Below are 27981 nucleotides of genomic sequence, written 5' to 3'. Positions count from 1 at the left end.
TTTTTGTTTTTTGTTCTGGGAATTCTAAGCGGAATCCGAGTCGCTGGTGTCCGAGGAAGAGGAGGAGGAGCTGGAGCTGCTGGAGTCAGAGCTGGAGCTGGAAGCGCTGAGCCGCGACGCGGCCGCGGCCTGGGCGGATTCCGGCTTCTCGTTGGCTGTTTTGGGAGAAATTTAAAAAAGAGAGAAAAAAATAAATATATATATATATAGATAAATATGTAAATAAAAATTATAGGGGGGGGGATTAAAAAAAAAAAAATTTTGGGAATGGGATGCACTAAAAATCCCAGAGGAAATAATTTTGAGAGGTGGGGAGGGGAAATAGATAGATAGATAAATAAATAAATAAATAAATAAATAAAAAGAAAAAGAAAGAAAGGAAAGGAAGGAAGGAAGGAAGGAAGAAAAAGAAAGAAATAAAGAGAAAGAAAGAAAGAAAGAAAGAAAGAAAGAAAGAAAGGAAAAGAAAGAAATAAAGAAAGAAAGAAAGAAAAAGAAAGAGAGAAACAAAAAGAAAGAAAAGAAAGAAAGAAAAGAAAGAGAGAAAGAAAGAGAAAGAAAGAAAAGAAAGAAAAGAAAGAAAATAAAGAAAAGAAAGAAAAGAAAGAAAGAGAAAGGAAAGGAAAGGAAAGGAAGGAAAGGAAAGAAGGAAGGAAAAGAAAAAAATAAAGAAAAAGAAAGAAACAATAGAAAGAAAGAAAGAAAGAAAGAAAGAAAGAAAGAAAGAGAGAAAGAAAAGAAAGACAGGAAAGAAAGGAAAGAAAGGAAAGAAAGGAAAGAAAGAAAGAAAGAAAAATAAAGAAATAAAGGGAAAGAAAGAAAGAAAGAGAGAAAGAAAGAAAAGAAAGAAAGAGAAGAAAGAAAAGAGAGAAAGAAAGAGAAAGAAAGAAAGAAAAGAAAGAAAAGAAAGAAAGGAAAGGAAAGGAAGGAAGGAAAAGAAAAAAATAAAGAAATGAAAGAAAGAAAGAAAGAGAGAAAGAAAAGAAAGACAGGAAAGAAAGGAAAGAAAGAAAGAAAGAAACAAAGAAAGAAAGAAGGAAAAGAAAGAAATAAAGAGAAAGAAATAAAAGAAAGAAAGAAAGAAAGAGAAAGAAAAAGAAAGGAAAAGAAAGAAAAGAAAGAAAGGAAGAAAAGGAAGGAAAGAAAGAGAGAAAGAAAGAAAAAGAAATAAAAGAAAGGAAAGGAAAGGAAAGGAAAGGAAAGGAAAGGAAAGGAAAGGAAAGGATTCCTGGGTCTGGGGAGCTGGGATTGGTGGATTGAGGATTTTGGCACACCTGGAATTCCCAATCCCAACTCCTGGAATTCCCAATCCCAAAGGATTGATGGATCTGGAATTCCCAATCCCGGAATTCCCAATCCCAGAATATTCCCAGCTCCTGGAATTCCCAAAACTCCCAGAATTCCCGGAATTCCGGACCCTTTTTTTTGGGGGGGGGGGGTTCCTTGGCCTGGTTCAGCTGCTCTCCCCCTCCCCAAAATCCCATCCTGAACTCCTGAATTCCAAAAAAAATCCCGAATTCCCAATCCCAAGAGTCCCAAAAAATATTCCCTAAAAAAAAAATTCCCAAAATTTCCAAATCCCCAAGAGCCCCAAAACTCCAGAAAAAAATCCTCAAAATTCACCGGAATTCCCCAATTTCCACTGCCACAATTCCCAGGATTCCCAGAATCCCAGGATTCCCAAAACTCCCAGAATTCCCCATCCCAGGATGCCCAGAATTCCCAGAATTCCCGGAATTCCGGACCCTTTTTTGGGGGTTTCTTGGCCGAGTTCAGCTGCTCTCCCCCTCCCCAAAATCCCATCCTGAACTCCTGAATTCCCAAAAAAAAAAAATTAAAAAAAAAAAAAAATCCTGAAATCTGATTCCCGGGATTCCCCGGATTCCCAAAACTCCCAGAATTCCCGGAATTCCGGACCCTTTTTTGGGGGTTTCTTGGCCGAGTTCAGCTGCTCTCCCCCTCCCCAAAATCCCATCCTGAACTCCAAAAAAAAAAATTAAAAAAAAAAAAAAAATCCTGAAATCTGATTCCCGGGATTCCCCAGATTCCCAAAACTCCCAGAATTCCCAGAATTCCCGGAATTCCGGACCCTTTTTTGGGGGTTTCTTGGCCGAGTTCAGCTGTCCGCTCACGTCCTGGAGCCGCTTTTCCAATTCCCGTTTTTTTTCCAGGGCCAGCTCCTCTTTCGTCTTCCCCACCGGCTTCTTCAGGGCTGGGAAAAAACAGGGAAAAAAATCAGGAATAAAGGCAGGGAACGCCGGGAAAAAATAAAAAAAAACCAGCAGAAATCCAGGGAAAAACGCGGGAAAAATTGGGGAAAATTGGAAAAAAAAGAGCCAGGAGAAAGGGAGGAGAAATGGGGGGAAAAATTGGGGATAAAGGTGGGAAAAAAATCAGGGAAAACTTGGAATAGAGTGAAGAGAAATCGGGGAAAAATGGGGGGAAATGAGGGCAAAAATCAGGGGAAATTGGGGAAATAATCAGGGAACGTCAGGGGAAAATCCCAAAAAATCCCGAAAAAATCCGAAAAAAAATCCGAAAAAATCCCAAAAAAATCCCGAAAAAATCCCAAAAAAATCACAAAAAAATCCCTAAAAAATCTGAAAAAAAATCCGAAAAAATCCCAAAAAAATCCGAAAAAAATCCCAAAAAATTCCGAAAAAATCCGAAAAAAAATCCGAAAAAATCCCAAAAAAATCTGAAAAAAATCCCAAAAAAATCCCAAAAAAATCCCTAAAAAAATCTGAAAAAATCCCGAAAAAATCCGAAAAAAATCCCAAAAAATTCCTAAAAATCCGAAAAAAAATCCGAAAAAATCCGAAAAAAATTCCGAAAAAATCCCAAAACAATCCGAAAAAAATCCCAAAAAATTCCGAAAAAATCCCGAAAAAATAAAAAAAAAAAATCCGAAAAAATCTGAAAAAATCCCAAAAAAATCACAAAAAATCCCTAAAAAAATCTGAAAAAAAATACGAAAAAATCCCGAAAAAATCTGAAAAAAATCCAAAAAAATCCCGAAAAAATCCGAAAAAAATCCCAAAAAATCCGAAAAAAAATCCCAAAAAATCCGAAAAAAATTCCGAAAAAATCCGAAAAAATTCCTAAAAAATCCGGAAAAAATTCCGAAAAAATTCCTAAAAAATCCGAAAAAAAATCCGAAAAAATATCCGAAAAAATCCGAAAAAAATCCGTATAAAAATCCGAAAATATCCCGAAAAAATTCGAAAAAAATCCCAAAAAATCCCTAAAAAATCCGTATAAAAATCCGAAAATATCCCGAAAAAATTCGAAAAAAAATCCGAAAAAAATCCCAAAAAATCCCTAAAAATTTTGAAAAAAAATACGAAAAAATCCCAAAAAAATCTGAAAAAAATCCCTAAAAAATCCCTAAAAAATCCGTATAAAAATCCGAAAAAATCCCGAAAAAATCCCGAAAAAAATCCGAAAAAAATCCCAAAAAATCCCTAAAAAATTTGAAAAAAAATACGAAAAAATCCCAAAAAAATCCCTAAAAAATCCCTAAAAAATCACAAAAAAATCCGAAAAAATCCCGAAAAAATCCGAAAAAAATCCCAAAAAATCCCGAAAAAATCCGTAAAAAAATCCAAAAAAATCCCGAAAAAATTCGAAAAAAATCCCAAAAAATCCCTAAAAAATCCGAAAAAAAACCCGAAAAAATCCCGAAAAAATCCAAAAAAAATCCGAAAAAAATCCCAAAAAATCCCTAAAAAAACCCCAAAAAATCCCTAAAAAAACCCCAAAAAATCCCTAAAAAAACCCAAAAAAACCCCTAAAAAAACCCCAAAAAATCCCCAAAAAATCCCCCAAGGAAGCCCCGCGAGCGCAGCGGAGGCCGGAAGGGAGGAGCCGCCCCGCACTCAGCCCCGCACTCACCGTCGCTGTAGGGCTTGCGGGGTTTTTTGCGCAGGCACCACAGGACGTGGCGCTCCAGCTCGCGCGGCGCGGACGCCTCGAGCCGCGGCAAACCCCGACGCCATCCCCAAAAAAATCCAAACGTGAAATATCATATCCCCCCACCCCACCAAAAAAAAAAAAAAAAAAAAAAAAAAAATCCTAAAAATATCCCGAAAAAAATCCGCTAAGAATCGTGGAAAAAATCGCGGAAAAATACGAAAAAAATCCCAAAAAAACCCCTAAAAAGTCCGAAAAGAAATCCGAAAAAAAACCCGAAAAAAAATCCAAAAAAATCCGAAAAAAATCCCGAAAAAATCCCGAAAAAATTCGAAAAAAATCCCTAAAAATCCCTAAAAAATCTGAAAAAAAATCCGAAAAAGTTCCTAAAAAATCCGAAAAAAAATCCGAAAAAAAATCCGAAAAAATCCGAAAAAAATCCCAAAAAATCCGAAAAAAATCCCGAAAAAATCCGAAAAAAATCCCGAAAAAATCCCTAAAAAATCCGAATAAACATCCGAAAAAATCCGAAAAAAATCCCAAAAAATCCGAAAAAAAATCCAAAAAAAAATCCGAAAAAATCCGAAAAAGAAACGAAAAAATCCTTAAAAAATCCGAAAAAATCCCAAAAAAAAAATCCGAAAAAAAATCCGAAAAAAATCCCAAAAAAATCCCAAAAAATCCCTAAAAAATCCGAAAAAATCCCTAAAAAATTTGAAAAAAAACACGAAAAAATCCCAAAAAAATCCGAAAAAAATCCCAAAAAATCCGAAAAAAAAACCAAAAAAATCCAAAAAAATCCGAAAAAAATCCCAAAAAATCCCTAAAAAAACCCCAAAAAATCCCTAAAAAAACCCCAAAAAATCCCTAAAAAAATCTCTAAAAAAACCCCAAAAAACCCCTAAAAAAATCCGAAAAAAACCCCAAAAAATTCGAAAAAACCCCTAAAAAAACCCCAAAAAAACCCCAAAAAATCCCTAAAAGAACCCAAAAAAACCCCAAAAAAACCCCAAAAAAACCCCAAAAAATCCCCCAAGGAAGCCCCGCGAGCGCAGCGGAGGCCGGAAGGGAGGAGCCGCCCCCGGAGCCGCCCCGCACTCAGCCCCGCACTCACCGTCGCTGTAGGGCTTGCGGGGTTTTTTGCGCAGGCACCACAGGACGTGGCGCTCCAGCTCGCGCGGCGCGGACGCCTCGAGCCGCGGCAAACCCCGACGCCATCCCCAAAAAAATCCAAACGTGAAATATCATATCCCCCCACCCCACCAAAAAAAAAAAAAAAAAAAAAAAAAAAAATCCTAAAAATATCCCGAAAAAAATCCGCTAAGAATCGTGGAAAAAATCGCGGAAAAATACGAAAAAAATCCCAAAAAAACCCCTAAAAAGTCCGAAAAGAAATCCGAAAAAAAACCCGAAAAAAAATCCAAAAAAATCCGAAAAAAATCCCGAAAAAATCCCGAAAAAATTCGAAAAAAATCCCTAAAAATCCCTAAAAAATCTGAAAAAAAATCCGAAAAAGTTCCTAAAAAATCCGAAAAAAAATCCGAAAAAAAATCCGAAAAAATCCGAAAAAAATCCCAAAAAATCCGAAAAAAATCCCGAAAAAATCCGAAAAAAATCCCGAAAAAATCCCTAAAAAATCCGAATAAACATCCGAAAAAATCCGAAAAAAATCCCAAAAAATCCGAAAAAAAATCCAAAAAAAAATCCGAAAAAATCCGAAAAAGAAACGAAAAAATCCTTAAAAAATCCGAAAAAATCCCAAAAAAAAATCCGAAAAAAAATCCGAAAAAAATCCGAAAAAAATCCCAAAAAATCCCTAAAAAATCCGAAAAAATCCCTAAAAAATTTGAAAAAAAACACGAAAAAATCCCAAAAAAATCCGAAAAAAATCCCAAAAAATCCCTAAAAAAACCCCAAAAAAACCCCAAAAAAAACCCCAAAAAAACCCCAAAAAATCCCCAAACCCCCCCAAGGAACCCCCGCGAGCGCAGCGGAGGCCGGAAGGGAGGAGCCGCCCCGCACTCAGCCCCGCACTCACCGTCGCTGTAGGGCTTGCGGGGTTTTTTGCGCAGGCACGACAGGACGTAGCGCTCCAGCTCGCGCAGCGTGGACGCCTTGAGCGTCTCGAAGTCGATCTCGATCTCCTCGGGGTTGGAGTCGCGCAGGGAGGGCTCCCGGGACTGGATGATGTGAACCACCCTGCCCAGTTTCTCCCCGGGCAGTTTGTTGATGTCCAGGCTCAGCTGCCGTTTCTCGTCGTAGCTCATGGGTTTGAACTCTTCCTCCTCCTCCGAGTCCGGCAGCGACGCCGCCGGCGCCGGCGCCGCCTTCGAGATCTTCTTGGGGTTCCTGCGCGGCGCGGGAGGGGGGAGATGTGAAATAAAAGGAATTGAAGTGAAATGAAATGGAATGGAATGAAATGAAATGAAATGAAATGGAATAAAATATAATGAAATGAAATAAAATAAAATAAAATTAAATGAAATGTAATAAAATATAATGAAATGAAATAAAATGTAATAAAATATAATATAATGAAATGAAATGAAATGTAATAAAATATAATAAAATGAAATGAAATGAAATGAAATGTAATAAAATATAATAAAATGAAATGAAATGAAATGAAATGTAATGTAATAAAATATAATAAAATGAAATGGAATGAAATGGAATGAAATGAAATGAAATGTAATAAAATATAATAAAATGAAATGAAATGAAATGTAATAAAATAAAAAAAAATGAAATGAAATGAAATGTAATAAAATATAATAAAATGAAATGAAATGAAATGAAATGTAATAAAATAAAATAAAATGAAATGTAATAAAATATAATAAAATGAAATGAAATGAAATGAAATGAAATAAAATACAATGAAATGAAATGTAATAAAATATAATGAAATGAAATGGAATGAAATAAATAAAATAAAATGAAATGAAATGTAATAAAATAAAATAAAATAAAATGAAAAGAAAGGAAATAAAATAATATAAAATATAATGAAATGAAATGAAATGAAATAAAATATAATATAATATAATATAATATAATATAATATAATATAATATAATGAAATGAAATAAATAAAATAAAATAAAATGAAATGATTTAAAATAAAAAATGGAATGAAATGAAATAAATGAAATGAAATGAAATGAAATAAAATAAAATAGAATAAAACAAAATGAAATAAAATGAAATGAAATAAAATAAAATGAAACAAAATAAAATAAATAAATTTAAATTTAAAAAATAAAATGAAATAAAATGAAATAAAATAAAATAAAATAAAATAAAATGAAATGAAATAAAATAAAATTAATAAAATAAAATAAAATAAAATAAAATGTGTCAGGGGGTTATAAAGGGGATTTTTTCCTGATTTTTTAGAGATTTTTTTTTCTGATTTTTAAAGATTTTTTACGGATTTGTATGGATTTTTTTCTGATTTTTAGGCATTTTTTTTCCTGATTTTTTTAGGGATTTTTTCCAGATTTTTAAGGGATTTTTCCTGATTTTTTAGGGATAATTTTGTTCCGACTTTTTGGGGATTTTTTCCTGATTATTTAGAGATTTTTTTTCTAATTTTTTAGAGATTTTGCTTCTGATTTTTTTAGAGACTTTTTTTTCTGATTTTTTAGGGATTTTTTCCTGATTTTTTAGAGATTTTTTTTCTGATTTTTTAAGGGTTTTTTTTTTTCTGATATTTTACGATTTGTTTCCCTGATTTTTGGAAGTTTTTTTCTTACTTATTTTTGAGAATTTTTTCTGATTCTTGGGTTTTTTTTCCGGGCCCTGCGCAGCAATCCCAGTGCTCCAAAAACCCCAAAATCCCATCCCAAATCCCTACAAAACCATCCCAAATCCCTACAAAACCATCCCAAATCCCTACAAAACCATCCCAAATCCCTACGAAACCATCCCAAATCCCTACAAAACCTCACTAAACCCCACAAAACCCCACAAAACCCCTCGAGGTCTCACCTTGAACCCGCCGCGGCCGCGTTTTTCCGGGCCCTGTGCAGCAATCCCAGTGCTCCAGCACCCCAAAATCCCACCCCAAATCCCTACAAAACCACCCCAAATCCCTACAAAACCATCCCAAATCCCTACAAAACCCCATAAAACCATCCCAAAACCCCACAAAACCCCACAAAACCCCACAAAACCCCACAAAACCCCTCATGGTCTCACCTGGAACCCGCCGCGGCCGCGTTTTTCCGGGCCCTGCGCAGCAATCCCAGTGTTCCAACACCCCAAAACCCCACCTCAAATCCCTACAAAACCATCCCAAATCCCTATAAAACCATCCCAAATCCCTACGAAACCATCCCAAATCCCTACAAAACCATCCCAAATCCCTACAAAACCATCCCAAATCCCTACAAAACCCCACAAAACCCCACAAAACCCCTCGAGGTCTCACCTTGAACCCGCCGCGGCCGCGTTGTTCCGGGCCCTGAGCAGCAATCCCAGTGCTCCAGCACCCCAAAATCCCATCCCAAATCCCTACAAAACCATCCCAAATCCCTACAAAACCATCCCAAAACCCCACAAAACCCCACAAAGACCCCAATCCCTTCGGGGGTCTCACCTTGAACCCGCCGCGGCCGCGTTTTTCCGGGCCCTGAGCAGCAATCCCAGTGCACCAAAACCCCCAAAATCCCACCTCAAATCCCTACAAAACCATCCCAAATCCCTACAAAACCATCCCAAATCCCTACGAAACCATCCCAAATCCCTACAAAACCATCCCAAAACCCCACAAAACTATCCCAAATCCCTACAACACCCCACAAAACCATCCCAAAACCCCACAAAGACCCCAATCCCTTCGGGGGTCTCACCTTGAACCCGCCGCGGCCGCGTTTTTCCAGGCCCTGCGCAGCAATCCCAGTGCACCAAAACCCCCAAAATCCCACCCCAAATCCCTACAAAACCATCCCAAATCCCTACAAAACCCCACAAAACCCCACAAAACCCCACAAAGACCCCTCAAGGTCTCACCTTGAACCCGCCGCGGCCGAGTTTTTCCGGGCCCTGAGCAGCAATCCCAGTGCTCCAACACCCCCAAAATCCCATCCCAAATCCCTACAAAACCATCCCAAATCCCTACAAAACCATCCCAAATCCCTACAAAACCATCCCAAATCCCTACAAAACCTCACTAAACCCCACAAAACCCCTCGAGGGTCTCACCTGGAACCCGCCGCGGCTGCGTTGTTCCAGGCCCTGAGCAGCAATCCCAGTGCACCAAAACCCCCAAAATCCCACCCCAAATCCCTACAAAACCATCCCAAATCCCTACAAAACCATCCCAAATCCCTACAAAACCCCACAAAACCCCACAAAACCCCTCGAGTGTCTCACCTTGAACCCGCCGCGGCCGAGTTTTTCCGGGCCCTGCGCAGCAATCCCAGTGTTCCAACACCCCAAAACCCCACCCCAAATCCCTACAAAACCATCCCAAATCCCTACAAAACCCCATAAAACCTCACTAAACCATCCCAAAACCCCACAAAACCCCTCAAGTGTCTCACCTTGAACCCGCCGCGGCCGCGTTTTTCCGGGCCCTGCGCAGCAATCCCAGTGTTCCAAAACCCCCAAAACCCCACCTCAAATCCCTACAAAACCATCCCAAAACCCCACAAAACCCCACAAAACCCCACAAAACCCCTCGAGTGTCTCACCTTGAACCCGCCGCGGCCGAGTTTTTCCGGGCCCTGCGCAGCAATCCCAGTGTTCCAACACCCCAAAACCCCACCCCAAATCCCTACAAAACCATCCCAAATCCCTACAAAACCCCACAAAACCCCACAAAACCCCTCGAGTGTCTCACCTTGAACCCGCCGCGGCCGAGTTTTTCCGGGCCCTGCGCAGCAATCCCAGTGTTCCAACACCCCAAAACCCCACCTCAAATCCCTACAAAACCATCCCAAATCCCTACAAAACCATCCCAAATCCCTACAAAACCCCATAAAACCTCACTAAACCATCCCAAAACCCCACAAAACCCCTCAAGTGTCTCACCTTGAACCCGCCGCGGCCGCGTTTTTCCGGGCCCTGCGCAGCAATCCCAGTGTTCCAAAACCCCAAAACCCCACCTCAAATCCCTACAAAACCATCCCAAAACCCCACAAAACCCCACAAAACCCCACAAAACCCCTCGAGCGTCTCACCTTGAACCCGCCGCGGCCGAGTTTTTCCGGGCCCTGCGCAGCTGCGCCTGCCGCTGCCGCGTCTCCTCGTCCGTTCCCGCCCTCGCTTTGTGCTTCTCCGACTTCTTCTTCTTCCTCTTGTCGCGCCTGCGCTTGGGCTTGGACACGGGGCCCTGCGAGAGCGCGGCGAGCTGCTCGTGCACCGCGCGCAGCTGCGACAGAGGGGCCAGTGAGCGCCCGAGCGCGGCCGGCGCCGCCTTCCCGCTGCCTCCTCCTCTCTTTCCCTCCCTTTTTTGCTCCCTTCTTTTCTGGGTTTTTTTTTTTTTCCCCCCCCCCCCATCCCGTTTTTTCCCCCCCTTTTTTTTTCTTTTTTCCCCGGTTTTTTCCCCTCGTTTTTTGCTGATTTTTTTTTTTCCCCCTCCCTGTTTTTCCCTGTTTTTTTCTGATTTTTTTCCACGTTTTTTTGATTTATTTCCCCATTTTTTTCCCCGTTTTTCCCCATTTCTTTTCCCCCGTTTTCTTCTGATTTTTCCCCCATTTTTTCCCCATTTTTTTCTGATTTTTCCCCATTTTTTTCTGATTTTTCCCTATTTTTTTGATTTATTTCCCCATTTTTTTCCCCGTTTTTCCCCTTTTTTTTCCCGTTTTCTTCTGATTTTCCCCCCATTTTTTCCCCATTTTTTTCTGATTTTTTTCCCCATTTTCCCCCAATTTTTTCTGATTTTTTCCCCATTTTTTTCTGATTTTTTTCCCCATTTTTTCCAATTTTTTCCCCGTTTTTCCCCATTTGTTTCTGATTTTGTCCCCCATTTTTTTCTGATTTTTCCCCCATTTTTTCCCCATTTTTTTCTGATTTTTCCCCATTTTCCCCCAATTTTTTCTGATTTTTCCCCATTTTTTTCTGATTTTTTTCCCCATTTTTTCCAATTTTTTCCCCGTTTTTCCCCAATTTTTTTCCCCATTTTCCCCCATTTTTTTCTGATTTTTCCCCATTTTTCCTGATTTTTCCCCGTTTTTTTTATTTATTTCCCCATTTTTCCCTTTTTTTTCCCCCCGTTTTCTTCTGATTTTTTCCCCCATTTTTCCCCCAGTTTTTTCCCCATTTTTTTCTGATTTTTTCCCCATTTTCCCCCAATTTTTTGTGATTTTTCCCCATTTTTTTCTGATTTTTTCCCCATTTTTTTCCATTTTTTCCCCATTTTTTTCCATTTTTTCCCCATTTTTTTCCATTTTTTCCCCATTTTTTTCCATTTTTTCCCCATTTTTTTCTGATTTTTTCCCCAATTTCCCCCATTTTTTTCTGATTTTTCCCCATTTTTCCTGATTTTTCCCCGTTTTTTTGATTTATTTCCCCATTTTCCCCCTTTTTTCCCCCCCGTTTTCTTCTGATTTTTCCCCCATTTTTTCCCCATTTTTTTCCCCATTTTCCCCCAATTTTTTCTGATTTTTCCCCATTTTTTTCTGATTTTTTTTCCCCATTTTTTTCCATTTTTCCCCCATTTTTTTCTGATTTTTTTCCCCATTTTCCCCCAATTTTTTCTGATTTTCCCCCATTTTTTTCTGATTTATTTCCACATTTTTCCCAATTTTTTTCCCTGTCTTTCCCCTCCATTTTTTCTGATTTTTTTTCCTGTTTTTCTTCCCTTTTTTCCCCATTTTTCCCCCTTTTCCCCCCATTTGTTTCCCATTTTTTTCTGATTTTTTTCCCATTTTTTAATTTTTTTCCCACTTTTTCTCATTTTTTTCCAATTTTTGTCTGATTTCTCCAATTTTTTTCTTTCCCCATTTCTTTCTGACTTTTCTTCCATTTTATTTTTTTTTGGTGATATTCTCCCCATTTTTCCCCCCCGCAATTTTTCCCCCATTTTTTCCTGACATTTCCCCATTTCTTCCCGGATTCTTTCCCCGATTCTTCATTTGTTTTCCCCCTACTTTTCCCTCAATTATTCCCTGACCTTCCCTCATTTTCCCCCCACCTGCTCCTGCAGCTCCGCCAGGCGATTCGCTCGCTCCTCCTCGGAATCCGAGCTCTCCTCGCTCTCCGAGGACGTCTCCGTGGAACTCTCCTCGTCCTCTTCCTCGTCCTCGTCCTCATCCTCCTCGTCCTCGTCGCTGGAAGAATCCTCGGACGAAGATTTGGCCAAAGGCAGCGGCGCCGACGCCGACGCCGCGCCGCAATCCTGCGGCTCGTCCGGCATTTTGGCGTAGCTGAACTCGAACACGTCCTGGGGGGGAAAAAAAAAGAACAAAAAAAAAAAAACAAAAAAAATTTTTTTTTTTTTTTTTTTTTTGGCATCGGGATCGGCCGGATTTGGAATTCCCAGTGCTCCCAGTATGGGATTAATTGATTTCCAATTCTCAAAAAAAATTCCGGAACTCCGGCGATTTCCCGTCGCCTGATATTGGTAAAATACCAAATTCCCAACATGGAATTCCCAAAAAAAAAAACCCCAAAATTCCCTCACTTCCTTCTCATCCCACACCAAGAAACCACTCCCCATGCTCCCAAATAATTCCAAATTTTTAATTCCTAAAAATTCCTGAAATTCCAGCGATTTTGGGTGGCCCAATCTTGACAGAATGCCAAATTTCCAATCCCAAATTCCCAAAAAACCCACAAAACTCCATAATTTCGTAATTTCCTTCTCAACCCACACCAAAAAAACACTCCCAGTGCTCCCAGTGTAAAACCCAAACCTATCCCCGGCAAAACCCGAATTCCGAGTGGCTTCTTTTGGTTTTTTTGGGGTTTTTTTTGTTTTTTTTTTTTTCTTTTTTTTTTCTTCCAGGTATTTTGGGAATTCCCACCTGGAGTTTCCTGGCCATGGCCACCACGTCGTGATCCGGAGGGTTGTACTTGTAGCAGTTGGAGAACATCAACCGAACGTCGGCGGCGAATTCCTGCGCGTCACGGTATTCCCGGTTTTCCATCTTCCTCTGCCGGGAAAAAATAGACAGGAATGGTCAACAGGATCTTGGAATGGTCAAAAGAGTCATGGAAGGGTCAACGGGGTGACGGAATGGTCAACAGGATCTTGGAACGGTCAATGGGGACGTGGAACAGTCAATGGGATCTTGGAACGGTCAATGCGGTCATGGAATGGCCAACGGGGACATGGAACGGTCAATGGGATCTTGGAATGGTCAATGCGGTCATGGAATGGCCAACGGGGACATGGAACGGTCAATGGGATCTTGGAATGGTCAACGGGGTCATGGAATGGTCAATGGGATCTTGGAACGGTCAATGGGATCTTGGAAGGGTCAACGGGATCTTGGAAGGGTCAACGGGATCTTGGAATGGTCAAAGGGGACATGGAACAGTCAACGGGATCTTGGAACAGTCAACAGGGTCATGGAATGGTCAACGGGGACATGGAACAGTCAATGGGATCTTGGAACGGTCAATGGGATCTTGGAACGGTCAACGGGATCTTGGAAGGGTCAACGGGATCTTGGAAGGGTCAACGGGATCTTGGAAGGGTCAAAGGGGACATGGAACAGTCAATGGGATCTTGGAACGGTCAATGAGATCTTGGAACGGTCATGGAACGGTCAATGGGATCTTGGAACGGTCAACGGGATGTTGGAACGGTCAACGGGATCTTGGAACGGTCAATGGGGACATGGAACAGTCAATGGGATCTTGGAACGGTCAACGGGATCTTGGAACTGTCAATGGGATCTTGGAACAGTCACTGAAAATTTTCTCAAAAAACCCTTAAAAAAAAAATTCCCTGAAAAATCCCTAAACCCCCCCACCCCCCCCAAAAAAAAAACAACTTAAAAATACCCCTAAAAATCCTAAAAAAAAAAAAAAATTCCTCAAAAAATCCCTAAAAAAAACCCTAAAAAAACAAACAAAAGAAAAAAAAAAAAAAAAACCAAAAACCCCTCCCAAACCTTGATGGTGCTGAGATCCATGGGATGCTTGATGATCTCGTGGTAGTCGTGCAGCCCCAGCGCCGACGCGTCCACGGGTTTGTAGAACGGCCACGCGTAGGCCGCGTGCTTTTTGGACAGCAGCTCCTTGAGGATGCCGTTGCAATATTTCAACTGCTCCGAGAGTTTCCCTTTCTTGGAGGTTTGGTGCTGCTGGGAATCCGGTAAATCTTTCCGGGGAGGTTTGATGGGCCGGCCGCTCTCGCGCCGCGCCGGGATTTTGGCGGCTTTGGCGTTTTCGGCGATGGAAGGGGAGGATTCGCCGCCGCTCGTGGCGATGATGGCCGTGGTGGTGGGAGTGGTGGTGTCGGCTTTCCGCTTCACGCCTTTTTTCTGGGGGAAAAGGGGGTTTTAGGTAAAAAAAAAGGGAGGGGAAGGACTGTGAGGGTTTGGGATGGTTGTGGGGTCTCGGAATTTCATCCCCAATGTCCCAACGTTTAAATCCAGGAGAAAAACTTCCATTCCAGTGTCCCAAAATCACATCCCACTATCTCAAAATCCCATCCCAGTACCCCAAAACTCCATCCCAGTATCCCAAAATCCCATCCCAGTATCCCAAAATCCCATCCCAGTATCCCAAAACTCCATCCCAGTCTCCAGAATCACAACCCAGTATCCCGTAACTCCATCCCAGTATCCCAAAACTCCATCCCAGTATCCCAAAATCCCATCCCAGTATCCCAAAATCCCATCCCAGTACCCCAAAACTCCATCCCAGTCTCCAGAATCACAACCCAGTATCCCAAAATCCCATCCCAGTATCCCAAAACTCCATCCCAGTATCCCAAAACTCCATCCCAGTATCCCATAACTCCATCCCAGTATCCCATAACTCCATCCCAGTATCCCAAAACTCCATCCCAGTATCCCATAACTCCATCCCAGCATCCTGAAATCCCACCCCAGTATCCCTAAATTCCCATCCCAGTATCCCAAGATCCCATCCCAGCATTCCAAATTTCCCACCCTGAATTCCCAAACTCCCCATTCCCAAATTCCCCACCCACAATTCCCCAAAATAATTTCCCAGCCCCCTATTCCTCACCTTAGCCACGGGCTGGGTGGGCGCGGGGGCAGCCAGGATGGTTGGACTGGGATTACTGGGATTGCTGGGATTTCCAGGAATGGCTCCGGGATGCTGCAGGGATTTCAGGAGCGGCGCCGCGATCACCGAAGGGTGCGGGAGGTTCACGACGGTCGTGGGAATTTCGGGAGCGCTCGGAGCGTAACCGGACGAGGGCTGGGAAACCGAGGAGACGGCCGGGACCTGCTGGGCTGAACTGGTCAGACCTGCCAGGAGGGCTGGGGGGGGGGGGGGGGGAAAAAAAAAATGGGAATGTTTATTGGGATTGAGATTTGGGATCTGCGGGATCAAAAAAAAAAAAAAAATCGGAAGAATTGGGAATGGGGAACGCAAAAAAATTGGGAAGAGCGGTTTGGGATTTCTGAAGGGATGTAAAATGTCTGGAAAATGAGATTTGGGATTACTAAAGGACACAAAAAAATTGGGAAAAGGACACAAAAATCCAGAAAAAGGGATCTGGGGACACAAAAAACCTGGGAAAAGAGAATGGGGGACACAAAAAAAATAACTGGAAAAGGGATTTGGGAAGATGTTAAAGGAAACCGAGGAGACGGCCGGGACCTGCTGGGCTGAGCTGGTCAGACCTGCCAGGAGGGCTGGGGAAAAAAAAAAAAAATTGGGAAATTGGGAATGTTTATTGGGATTGAGATTTGGGATCTGCGGGATCAAAAAAAAAACAAAAACAAAAAAAAAAAAAAAAAAAAAAAAAAACAACCCAGAAAAATTGGGAATGGGGAACGCAAAAAAATTGGGAAGAGCGGTTTGGGATTCCTGAAAGGATGTAAAATGAGATTTGGGGATTCAAAAAAAATGGGAAAAGGAATTTGGGGACAGAAAAAATCTGGGAAAAGGGATTGGAAACATCCTAAAGGACACAGAAATCCTGGGAAAAGGGACTGGGAAGATCCTAACTGGGAATTCCGGCAGCACTCAGAGTGAATGAATTCCCAGATCCAACGGTTTCATCCCCAGATAAATTCCTAAACAACTCCCCAAGTAATTCCTGAATTAATTCCCAAATTTTGTCCGTATCCAGGTATTTTACCCCCAGTTAATCCCCTTGACCAGGCCCCTTTATCCCCAATTAATTCCTGTATTAATCCCCTGACCCATCCCCTTTATCCCCAATTAATTCCTGTATTAATCCCCTGATCCAACCCCTTTATCCCCAATTAATTCCTGTATTAATCCCCTGATCCAGCCCCTTTATCCCCAATTAATTCCTGTATTAATCCCCTGATCCATCCCCTTTATCCCCAATTAATTCCTGTATTAATCCCCACACCCAACCCCTTTATCCCCAATTAATTCCTGTATTAATCCCCTGATCCAGCCCCTTTATCCCCAATTAATTCCTGTATTAATCCCCTGATCCATCCCCTTTATCCCCAATTAATTCCTGCATTAATCCCCTGATCCAGCCCCTTTATCCCCAATTAATTCCTGTATTAATCCCCTGATCCAACCCCTTTATCCCCAATTAATTCCTGTATTAATCCCCTGATCCAGCCCCTTTATCCCCAATTAATTCCTGTATTAATCCCCTGATCCAACCCCTTTATCCCCAATTAATTCCTGTATTAATCCCCTGATCCATCCCCTTTATCCCCAATTAATTCCTGTATTAATCCCCTGATCCATCCCCTTTATCCCCAATTAATTCCTGTATTAATCCCCTGATCCAGCCCCTTTATCCCCAATTAATTCCTGTATTAATCCCCTGATCCATCCCCTTTATCCCCAATTAATTCCTGTATTAATTCCCACACCCAACCCCTTTATCCCCAATTAATTCCTGTATTAATCCCCTGATCCATCCCCTTTATCCCCAATTAATTCCTGTATTAATCCCCTGATCCATCCCCTTTATCCCCAATTAATTCCTGTATTAATCCCCTGATCCATCCCCTTTATCCCCAATTAATTCCTGTATTAATCCCCTGATCCAGCCCCTTTATCCCCAATTAATTCCTGTATTAATCCCCTGATCCAGCCCCTTTATCCCCAATTAATTCCTGTATTAATTCCCACACCCAACCCCTTTATCCCCAATTAATTCCTGTATTAATCCCCTGATCCATCCCCTTTATCCCCAATTAATTCCTGTATTAATTCCCACACCCAACCCCTTTATCCCCAATTAATTCCTGTATTAATCCCCTGATCCATCCCCTTTATCCCCAATTAATTCCTGTATTAATCCCCACACCCAACCCCTTTATCCCCAATTAATTCCTGTATTAATCCCCTGATCCAGCCCCTTTATCCCCAATTAATTCCTGTATTAATCCCCTGACCCAACCCCTTTATCCCCAATTAATTCCTGCATTAATCCCCTGATCCATCCCCTTTATCCCCAATTAATTCCTGTATTAATCCCCTGATCCATCCCCTTTATCCCCAATTAATTCCTGCATTAATCCCCTGATCCAACCCCTTTATCCCCAATTAATTCCTGCATTAATCCCCTGATCCAACCCCTTTATCCCCAATTAATTCCTGTATTAATCCCCTGATCCAGCCCCTTTATCCCCAATTAATTCCTGTATTAATCCCCTGATCCATCCCCTTTATCCCCAATTAATTCCTGTATTAATCCCCTGATCCATCCCCTTTATCCCCAATTAATTCCTGTATTAATTCCCACACCCAACCCCTTTATCCCCAATTAATTCCTGTATTAATCCCCTGATCCAGCCCCTTTATCCCCAATTAATTCCTGTATTAATCCCCTGATCCAGCCCCTTTATCCCCAATTAATTCCTGTATTAATCCCCTGATCCAGCCCCTTTATCCCCAATTAATTCCTGTATTAATCCCCTGATCCAACCCCTTTATCCCCAATTAATTCCTGCATTAATCCCCTGATCCATACCCTTTATCCCCAATTAATTCCTGTATTAATCCCCTGATCCAACCCCTTTATCCCCAATTAATTCCTGTATTAATCCCCTGATCCATCCCCTTTATCCCCAATTAATTCCTGCATTAATCCCCTGATCCATACCCTTTATCCCCAATTAATTCCTGTATTAATCCCCTGATCCATCCCCTTTATCCCCAATTAATTCCTGTATTAATCCCCTGATCCATCCCCTTTATCCCCAATTAATTCCTGCATTAATCCCCTGATCCATCCCCTTTATCCCCAATTAATTCCTGCATTAATCCCCTGATCCAGCCCCTTTATCCCCAATTAATTCCTGCATTAATCCCCTGATCCAGCCCCTTTATCCCCAATTAATTCCTGTATTAATCCCCTGATCCAGCCCCTTTATCCCCAATTAATTCCTGTTTTAATCCCCACACCCAACCCCTTTATCCCCAATTAATTCCTGCATTAATCCCCTGATCCAACCCCTTTATCCCCAATTAATTCCTGTATTAATTCCCTGACCCAGCCCCTTTATCCCCGATTAATTCCTGTATTAATCCCCTGATCCAACCCCTTTATCCCCAATTAATTCCTGTATTAATCCCCACACCCAACCCCTTTATCCCCAATTAATTCCTGCATTAATTCCCACATCCACCCTCCTTCTCTCCCAATTAACTCCCTAATTAATTACCATTCCCTCACTATTTTTTTTCCTACCTGCAGCCCGTGCTGCCCCTTTCTTGTGGCTGTTCTTGGCCAGGGGCAGCAGCAGCTCCTGCTCCTCCGGGGGCATCTGAGCCACCTTCTGCAGGAACAGCTTCTCCAGGGTCTGAGCCATGAGCACGATGTCATCCGTGGGCTGGGGGGCACAAAACTGGGAATTGGCCACGGCAAAACCAAGCCCGGATTGTTGGGGAATTTTTTCCCTTTTTTTTCGATTTTTTTCTGACTTTTTTTCTGATTTTTTTCCGATTTTTTCCGATTTTTTTCCGATTTTTTTAATGATTTTTTTCGATTTTTTTCTGATTTTTTTTCTGATTTTTTTCCTATTTTTTTCTGATTTTTTTCTGATTTTTTTCCTATTTTTTTCTGGTTTTTTTCCTTTTTTTTCTGATTTTTTTCCTATTTTTTTCCGATTTTTTTCTGACTTTTTCCAATTTTTTTCCGATTTTTTTCTGACTTTTTCCGATTTTTTTCTGGTTTTTTTCATTTTTTTTTCAGATTTTTTTTATGATTTTTTTTCTAATTTTTTTCGATTTTTGTCTGATTTTTTTTCCATTTTTTTTCCGATTTTTTCTGATTTTTTTCTGATTTTTTTCTGATTTTTTTCCGATTTTTTTCCGATTTTTTCTGATTTTTTCCGATTTTTTTCTGGTTTTTTTCATTTTTTTCTGATTTTTTTCCGATTTTTTCCGATTTTTTTCCGATTTTTTTCGATTTTTTTCGATTTTTTTCCTATTTTTTTCTGATTTTTTTCCTATTTTTTTCTGATTTTTTTCTGTTTTTTTTCCTTTTTTTTCTGATTTTTTTCTGATTTTTTTCTGATTTTTTTCTGATTTTTTTCCGATTTTTTTCTGACTTTTTCCAATTTTTTTCCGATTTTTTTCTGACTTTTTCCGATTTTTTTCTGGTTTTTTTCGGGTTTTTTTCAGATTTTTTTTATGATTTTTTTCTAATTTTTTTCGATTTTTGTCTGATTTTTTTTCCATTTTTTTTCCGATTTTTTCTGATTTTTTTCCGATTTTTTTCTGACTTTTTCCGATTTTTTTCTGGTTTTTTTCAATTTTTTTCAGATTTTTTTTTCTGATTTTTTTTCCGATTTTTTTCTGATTTTTTTCTGATTTTTTTTCTGATTTTTTCCGATATTTTTTCTTTTTGGGTGTTTTTATTGTGTTTTTTTTGCCCGTTTTTGGATGGTTTTTTTGCCCGTTTTTGGGTGTTTTTAATGGAATTTCTGGGTGCATTTGATGGAATTTTTGGGCGCATTTTTGGGCATTTTTATTGTGATTTTTTTGCCCATTTTTGGGTGTTTTTAATAGAATTTCTGGGTTCATTTTATAGAATTTTTGGGCACATTTTTGAGTGTTTTTATTGTGATTTTTTTACCCCTTTTTGGATGGTTTTTTGCCCGTTTTTGGGTGTTTTTAATGGAATTTCTAGGTGCATTTGATGGAATTTTGGGGCGCATTTTTGGGTGTTTTTATTGCAATTTTTCGCCCATTTTTGGGTGTTTTTAATGGAATTTCTGGGTTCATTTTATGGAATTTTTGGGCGCATTTTTGGGTGTTTTCATTGAGTTTTTTTACCCCTTTTTGTGTGTTTTTAATGGAATTTCTGGGTGCATTTGATGGAATTTTTGGGCGCATTTTTGAGTGTTTTTATTGTGTTTTTTTTGCCCGTTTTTGGATGGTTTTTTTGCCCGTTTTTGGGTGTTTTTAATGGAATTTCTGGGTGCATTTGATGGAATTTTTGGGCGCATTTTTGAGTGTTTTTATTGTGTTTTTTTTGCCCGTTTTTGGATGGTTTTTTGCCCCTTTTTGGGTGTTTTTAATGGAATTTCTGGGTTCATTTTATAGAATTTTTGGGCACATTTTTGGGTGTTTTTATTGTGATTTTTTTACCCCTTTTTGGATGGTTTTTTGCCCGTTTTTGGGTGTTTTTAATGGAATTTCTAGGTGCATTTGATGGAATTTTGGGGCGCATTTTTGGGTGTTTTTATTGCAATTTTTCGCCCATTTTTGGGTGTTTTTAATGGAATTTCTAGGTGCATTTTACGGAATTTTTGGGCGCATTTTTGGGTGTTTTTATTGCGATTTTTCGCCCATTTTTGGTTATTTTTTTTACCCTTTCTGGGTGTTTTTTGCCCGTTTTTCCCGGGGTTTTTTTTTTTTTTTATTCTCCCGCGTGCGTTTCGGGTGCATTTTGTACGTTTTTGGGTGGTTTTATTTTTCCTCTCACCTTGTTGTAGATGTAGCAGTTGGTGAACATGGTGTTGAAGTCCTGCATGCACTCAGCTGCCCCCCAGTAATAATTGTTCTCCAAACGCCTCTTGATGGTTCCCATGTCCATGGGCTGCTTGATGATCTTGTGATAATCCTTTTTGGGGAGAAAAAAAATCCAATTTTGGGGGTCAGGAGAGAGGAAAATTAAAGGCAAGGGGTTTTGAGGTGAAAAAGGCAAATTTTGGGTTCAGGAGAACAAGAAAAAAATGGGGAATTGGGGGTTTTGGGGGGAAAAAAGAAAAAATCAAAATTTGGGGGTCAGGAAAGAAGGAAATGTAGGAGATTTTTTTAGGGGGAAAATATAAAAATTTTGGGTTCAAGAGAGAAGAAAAGATGGGGAATTGGGGTTTTTTGGGGTGAAAAAAAAAACAAATTTTGATGTTCAGGAGAGAAGAAAATAAAAGGAAAGGGGAGAGAAGAAAATAAAAGGAAAGGGGTTTTGGGGTGGAAAAAAATGCAGTTTTGGGGTTCAGGAAATCAGGAAATACAGAGGGAGAAGTTTTGGGGTGAAAAAAATGCAATTTTGGGGTTCAGGAGAGCAGGAAATGTAGAAGGCAATTTTTTTAGGGGAAAAAAAAAAAATCAAAAATTTGAGGGGCAGGAAAGATGAAAAAAGATGGGGAATTTGGGTTTTGGGGTGAAAAAAATGAAATTTTGGTGTTCAGGAGAGCAGAAAAAAAAGGATGGGGGGAAGGGGCAACAGGCACTCAGGAAGGGGAAGGGTTAAAAATGGGGATTTGGGTGGGTTTTTTTTTTTGGGGAGAATTTTAATGGAATTTGGGGCAGAAAAATCCTGCTGGAATTTGGGGTTTTTCCAGGTGGATCTCAACCTAAATCTAAGGTTCATTTAGGCTGAATCTGAGGCCAGTTTAAGCTCAGTTTAAGCCAAATTTAAATTGAACTTGAAGCCAGTTAAAGGTGAATTGAAAGCCAATTTTAAACTCAGTTTAAGGCAAATTTAACCTGAATTTAAAACAAATTTAAGTTCAGTTTAAGGCAAATTTAAAGCCAAATTCAACCTGAATTTAAAGCAATTCTAAAACTCAGTTTAAGGACAATTCAAGGTGAATTTAAAACTCGTATTTAACCTGAATTTGAAGCCGATTTAAGCTCAGTTTAAAGCCAATTTATGGTGAATTCAAACCAAAACGTAACCTGAATTTAAACCCAAATTTCACCTGAATTTGAAGCCAATTAAACTCGGTTTAAAGCCAATTTAAGCTGGGTTTAACTGATTTTTTTACCTCTGGGTTTTAACTCCTTGGGTGCCACGGGTGCCTCTAAATTTTGGGGATAATTCTCAGCCAAGTCTTCTACAAATTCATGGATGGGAAAATCTCCAAATTCAAAATTCGGGACCAACTTTTCCTAAGGAACAAGGAAAAAACCTTGGATCACCCCCAAAATTAAATTAATTTCAGGATCAATCAGCCCCAAAATTAATTTTAGGATCATCTTGAAATTAATTTCAGGATCAACCCCAAAATTAACTTCAAGATAATCTTGAAATTAATTTTAGGATCAGCCCCAAATTTATTTTAGGATTACATCTAAATTAATACTAGGATAACCTTGAAATTAATTTTAGGCTCATCCTTGAATTAATTTTTGGATCACCTGTAAATTAACTCTAGGATCACCCTAAAACCAATTTTAGAATCACCCTAAATTTAAATTCTGGAATCACCTTAAAATTAATTCTACGATCACCATGAAAATAATTTTAGGACCATCTTTAAATTAAGTTTAGGATGACCCTGAAATTACATCTAGGATCACTTTTAAATTTGTTTTAAGATCACCCTAAAACCAATTTTAGGATCACCCTAAAATGGATTTTAGGAACACTTTCAAATTAATTCTGGGATCACTCTGAAATTAATTCTAGTGATGACCTTTAAGTAAAATTTAGGATGAATTTTAAATTGATTTTGGGACCAAATTTTAGGCCGAGTTCATTCTAAACCTGGCACCTGTGGCTGAAGAGTTTAAAACCCAGAACTGGGCCCTACCTGAGGGGGACACAACAGGACCAAAAAAACCACAGCAGAACCACATGGAACACAAAAAAAAGCCCAAACACCTAAAAATTCACCCCAAAAATTACTGGCAAGACCGATTTGAGAGAGTCCACGGGTTGGCAGAAGGGCCAAAAAATTACAAGGAACGTAAAAACACCACAAAAATCCCAAAATTCACCCCAAAAATTGTGAGCAAGCCCAACCTCGTGGTGTCTACGGGATGGAAGAAGGGCCAAAAAAAAAACCACAGGGAACACAAAATAGCCCCAAAATCTCAAAAATTCGCCCCGAAATCTCAAAAATTCACCCCAAAAATTGTGAGCAAGCCCAACCTCGTGGTGTCTACGGGATGGAAGAAGGGCCAAAAAAAAACCCACAGGGAACACAAAATCACTCCAAAATCTCAAAAATTCGCCCCAAAATCTCAAAAATTCACCCCAAAAATTGTGAGCAAGCCCAACCTCGTGATGTCTACGGGATGGAAGAAGGGCCAAAAAAAAACCCACAGGGAACACAAAATAGCCCTGAAATCTCAAAAATTCACCCCAAAATCTCAAAAATTCACCCCAAAAATTGTGAGCAAGCCCAACCTCGTGGTGTCTATGGGATGGAAGAAGGGCCAAAAAAAAACCCACAGGGAACACAAAATAGCCCTGAAATCTCAAAAATTCACCCCAAAATCTCAAAAATTCACCCCAAAAATTGTGAGCAAGCCCAACCTCGTGGTGTCTACGGGATGGAAGAAGGGCCAAAAAAAAACCACAGGGAACACAAAATCACCCCGAAATCTCAAAAATTCGCCCCAAAATCTCAAAAATTCGCCCCAAAATCTCAAAAATTCGCCCCAAAAATTGTGAGCAAGCCCAACCTCGTGGTGTCTACGGGATGGCAGAAGGGCCAGAAAACCAAAGGGAACAAGAAAACACCACAAAAACTCCAAAATTTCCCCCAGAAGTTACGAGCAAGCCCAACTTCATGGCATCTACAGGTCGACGGATGGGTCAAAAATCCACAGGGAACACAAAAATACCCCAAAAAAAAAAAACTCAAAAAAATTCACCCTAAAACTTATGAGCAAACCCAACCTCACGGGGCCAAAAAAAAACCCCAAAAAGTAACACAAACCCATCCCAACAACTCAAAAAAAAAAAAAAAAATCATCCCCAAATCTTCCCCAAAATTTACCGGCAAGCCCAACTTGACGGCGTCCACGGGCTGGCGGAAGGGCCAAGCGAACTGATGCTTCCACAGGGCTTTCATGACCACCTTGTGCAGGTACTGGAGCTGGTTCGTGATCCGGCCGGGCTTTTTGGGATTGGAAACCTCCGGAGGAGGAGGATTCACCTGAGGGGTGGGCAGGGAAGGCACCGAGGCCATGGTGGGGCTCTCGAAGCCCTCGTAGAGCAGCGAAGGTTTGCGGATTCGTTTGCCTGGAGTAGAGTCCGTGGCCAAAGCCATGAGGCCGGCATTGCCCTCCCCCAAAATCCTGGGAAAAAAAAAAAAAATAAAAGGGGAAACGTTCAGTAGAAATTTCCAGGAGAAAAAAAAAAAAAATTAAAAAAAAAAAAAAAAATCCCGAATTCGCAGCAAAATCCGCTCCGAAATTCACAATTCCGGCGCGAAAATTCCCATTTTTGTTTCGTGTCCGCAAGGGAATCTCAGGCACAAATTCCAAAGGGTTTTGGTCCTGAAATCCTGGGAATTTCTGCCTGAAATTCCCAAGGATTTTGGCCATGACATTCCAGGAATTTCAGACATAAATTCCTGAGGAGTTTGGCCATGAAATCACGGGAATCTCAGGCAAAAATTCCCAAGGATTTTGGCCTTGAAATCCTGGGAATTTCAGGCAGAAATTCCCAACTATTTTGGCTATTGAATCCCAGGAATCTCATGCAGAAATTCCCAAATATTTTGGCCTTGAAATACCAGGAATTTCAGCTGGGAGATCCTGTGGCACTCAGGCACCAGCTCCCAGGGATTTTGGGATTGGAAATCCCAGGAATTTCGGCTCTGAGGGGTGGGAAGGGAAGGCAGCGAGGCCATGGTGGAGCTCAAAGCTCAAAGCCATTGCCCTCCCCCAAAATCCTGGCAAAAAAAAAAAAAAGTAAGGAGAAAGGTTCAGTGGGGTTCCAAAAGGAACTTCTGGGGAAAAAAAAAAAAAAAAAATCCCGAAATCACAGCAAAAACCACTCCAAAATTCACAAGTCTGCCAAGAAAATTCTGATTTTTCGCTTCACGTCCACAACGGAATCTCAGGCACAAATTCCCAAGGGTTTTGGTCCTGAAATCTCAGGAACTTGAGGCAAAAAATCCTGAGGATTTTGGCCATGAAATTCCAGGAATACAAGCTCAGAGATCCTGTAGATCTCAGGCACAAACTCCCAAGGATTTTGGCCTTGAAATCCCGGGAATCTCAGGCACAAATTCCCGAGGATTTTGGTCCTGAAACCCTGGGAGTTTTAGGCCGAAACTCCCGGAATTTCAGCCACAACTTCCAGGAATTTTGGCCAGGAGCTCCAATGAAAGAAACCCAGAAATTCCCGGGAATTTCAACCATGAATTGTCAGGAATCTCACACGTAATTCCCAAGGATTTTGACCCTGAACTCCAAGGAATTTCAGTGCGAAGCCCAGGAATCCTAACCAGGAAAATCCTGAAATTTTAGCCATAAAATTCCCATTGCTTTTCCTGGGAACTCCCAGAAATTTTAACCCTCAACCCCCAAGAAGTCCAACCCTAAATTCCCAGCATTTTTATGGGAGAATCCATGTATTTAGGGCAAAAATCAGGATTTGGGACAAGCAAGGAAGTTGCGAGGGTGCTAAAATTCCATTAAATCCATGGAAAATTATGGAAAATGAATGCCAAGGATGTGGGGGTCCAGGAATGGGATCCCCGGGACACCAATCCCAAAGATTTGGGGTTCCCAGGACATCAATTCCAAGGATTTGGGGACCACCAGAATTCCCATTCCAAAGATTTTGACAGATCCGGGATTGCGGGACATCCATGACATTGATCCCAAGAATTTTTGACACCAATCCCAAGGATCTGGGGACTCCCAGGACAACAATCCCAGGATTTTTTTTTTTTTTGGGGGGGGGGGGGGGGGGGGGGCGAAAAATCCAGGATTTGGGGGTTCCCACAACACCAATCCCAGGATTTTGGGTGGATCCAGGATTTGGGGGGGTTCCCTTTTCTCTCGGAGTTGACCCCTTGGTAACCCCGGGATTGTGCCCAATCAAGGGCATGACCCCAACAGTAAGGACGGGGTGACCCCGGTGCCACCGGCACAATTTGGGGGTCCCCAGTGCCACTGTCACAGCCTGGGGGTGACACAGGCCCAACACGTGGGTCCCAATGTCCTCTGTGCCAACATTTGGGTCCCAAATTGACACAACCACAAAGCGAGGACCCTGTGGTGACACAGACCCAACACGGGCGTCCCACGGTGACACCGCCACAGTCTGGGGCTCCCCATGGCTCTATCACAGCACAGGGGTCCCACAGTGACCCTGTCACAATTTGGGGGTCCCAGTGATCCTGTCACATCATAGAGGTGACACAGAAGCCGACACAGGGGTCCCAACATCCCCTGTGACAGCGTTTGGGTCCTAAAGTGACACTGCCACCAACTGAAGGTCCAACAGTGACAAAACCACGAAGTGGGGTCCTGTGGTGACACAGGCCCAACACGGGGGTCCCACAGTGACACTGCCACAATTTGGGATCCACAGTGACACCGCCACAGTCTGGGGATCCCCGTGCTCCTGTGACAGCATGACACAGGCCCAACACGGGGGTCCCAATATCCCCTGTGACAGAATTTGTGTCCCACAATGACACAATCCCCAATTCACCAATTGAGGGTCCCACAATGACAAAACCACAAAGCGGGGACCCGGTGGTGACACAGACCCAACACGGGGGTCACACAGTGACACTGCCACTGCTCGGGGCTCCCCATGTCCGTATCTCAGCACAGGGGTCCCACAGTGACCCTGCCACAATTTGGGGGTCCCTGCGTCATTGTCACAGCATAGGGGTGACACAGAAGGCAACGCAGGGGTCCCAGTGTCCCCTGTCACAGCATTTGGGTCCCAGAGTGACCATGCCACAAACTGGGAACCCTGTGGTGACACAAACCTGACACGGGGGTCCCAGAGTGACACCGCCTCTATTTGGGGGTCCCGGTGTCCCTGTGACAGCATAGGGATGACACAGACCCAACACGAGGGTCCCAATGCCCTCTGTGACAACGTTTGGGTCCCAAAGTGACCATGCCACAATACAGGGGTCCCTGTGTCACTGTCATAGCATTTGGGTTCCACAGTGACACCGCCACAATTTGGGGCTCCCAATGTCCAGGTCACAGCATTTGATCCCCACAGTGACACCGCCATAATCTGAAGGTCCCCGTGTTCCTACACAGGCTCAGCACGGGGGTCCCAATGTCACTGTCACAGCATTTACACCCCCCAGTGACCACATCGCCACCAGGCCGCAACTTCTCCCTTCACACCGACACCCCAAACCCCCCCCTTTCAATCCTCGCCATCACCACGCGTGTCCCCGCTGTCCCCACGGTGCCAGCACCTACTTGCTCTGGGGATTCACATTCTGCAACATCCCGGCGGCTGCGTGCGTGGCCCGCGGGCCCGGCCGGCCTTCCTCTCCTCCTCCTCCCGCCGTCTCCTCCGACGAGCCCCCCACTTTGCCCGGCCAAAGCTTCGCCGCTGCCCGGCCCGGTGGGGCCCCGTCCACCGTCAACGCATCCCCGGTGCTCGGGGAGGGGGGTCTTGCCGGGAGCCCCCTCCCCTTTCGGTGCTCCTCAAGCGGGACCCGCGCTCGGCCTCACATCCACGGGGCGCGGCGAAAATGGCGGCGCGCTCTGAGGGGATGTAACGGTGGGGGGGGGGGCGGTGCACAGAGAGCGCAGGGGAGAGAAGGGGGGGTCCTTCCTTCGCAGCCTCAC

At 41.8% G+C, this 27981-nt stretch overlaps 1 protein-coding gene across 3 annotated transcripts; it reads right to left on the bottom strand.

The window, feature by feature from the left end:
• On the bottom strand, nt 1-27978 carry BRD2 (bromodomain containing 2). Of its 3 annotated transcripts, none has more exons than XM_062512274.1 (13): nt 27607-27978; nt 24192-24492; nt 20942-21079; nt 18701-18842; nt 15161-15323; nt 15067-15121; nt 13983-14354; nt 12888-13016; nt 12056-12304; nt 10101-10252; nt 5951-6261; nt 2090-2212; nt 1-155 (listed from the first exon to the last, which is right to left on the bottom strand). In XM_062512274.1, the coding sequence occupies exons 1-13, from the start codon at nt 27633-27635 to the stop codon at nt 25-27; spliced, it is 2295 nt and encodes a 764-aa protein (XP_062368258.1). In that variant the 5' UTR covers nt 27636-27978; the 3' UTR covers nt 1-24. The 3 variants fall into 3 exon arrangements, with proteins under 3 accessions (XP_062368258.1, XP_062368257.1, XP_062368256.1); XM_062512273.1 differs by having other exon boundaries at nt 10101-10291; nt 27607-27975; XM_062512272.1 differs by having other exon boundaries at nt 10101-10291; nt 15067-15323; nt 27607-27970.
• Nucleotides 27979-27981: the final 3 nt, after the last annotated feature.

Source organism: Cinclus cinclus, chromosome 35, assembly GCF_963662255.1.
Source record: "Cinclus cinclus chromosome 35, bCinCin1.1, whole genome shotgun sequence".
Taxonomy (NCBI): domain Eukaryota; kingdom Metazoa; phylum Chordata; class Aves; order Passeriformes; family Cinclidae; genus Cinclus; species Cinclus cinclus.
Note: the sequence above shows the minus strand (reverse complement) of the source record. Positions and strands in the feature narration are given on the sequence as shown.

Coding starts and splice junctions, on each gene's coding strand:
- BRD2 (XM_062512272.1), bottom strand. CDS start 27,635: ATGTTGCAGAATGTGAATCCCCAGAGCAA. Junction 14,355..15,066: donor CCACCCAGCCCGTGGCTAAG/GTGAGGAATAGG, acceptor CTTTTCCCCCAG/AAAAAAGGCGTGAAGCGGAA. Junction 13,017..13,982: donor TGGATCTCAGCACCATCAAG/GTTTGGGAGGGG, acceptor TTTTCCCGGCAG/AGGAAGATGGAAAACCGGGA.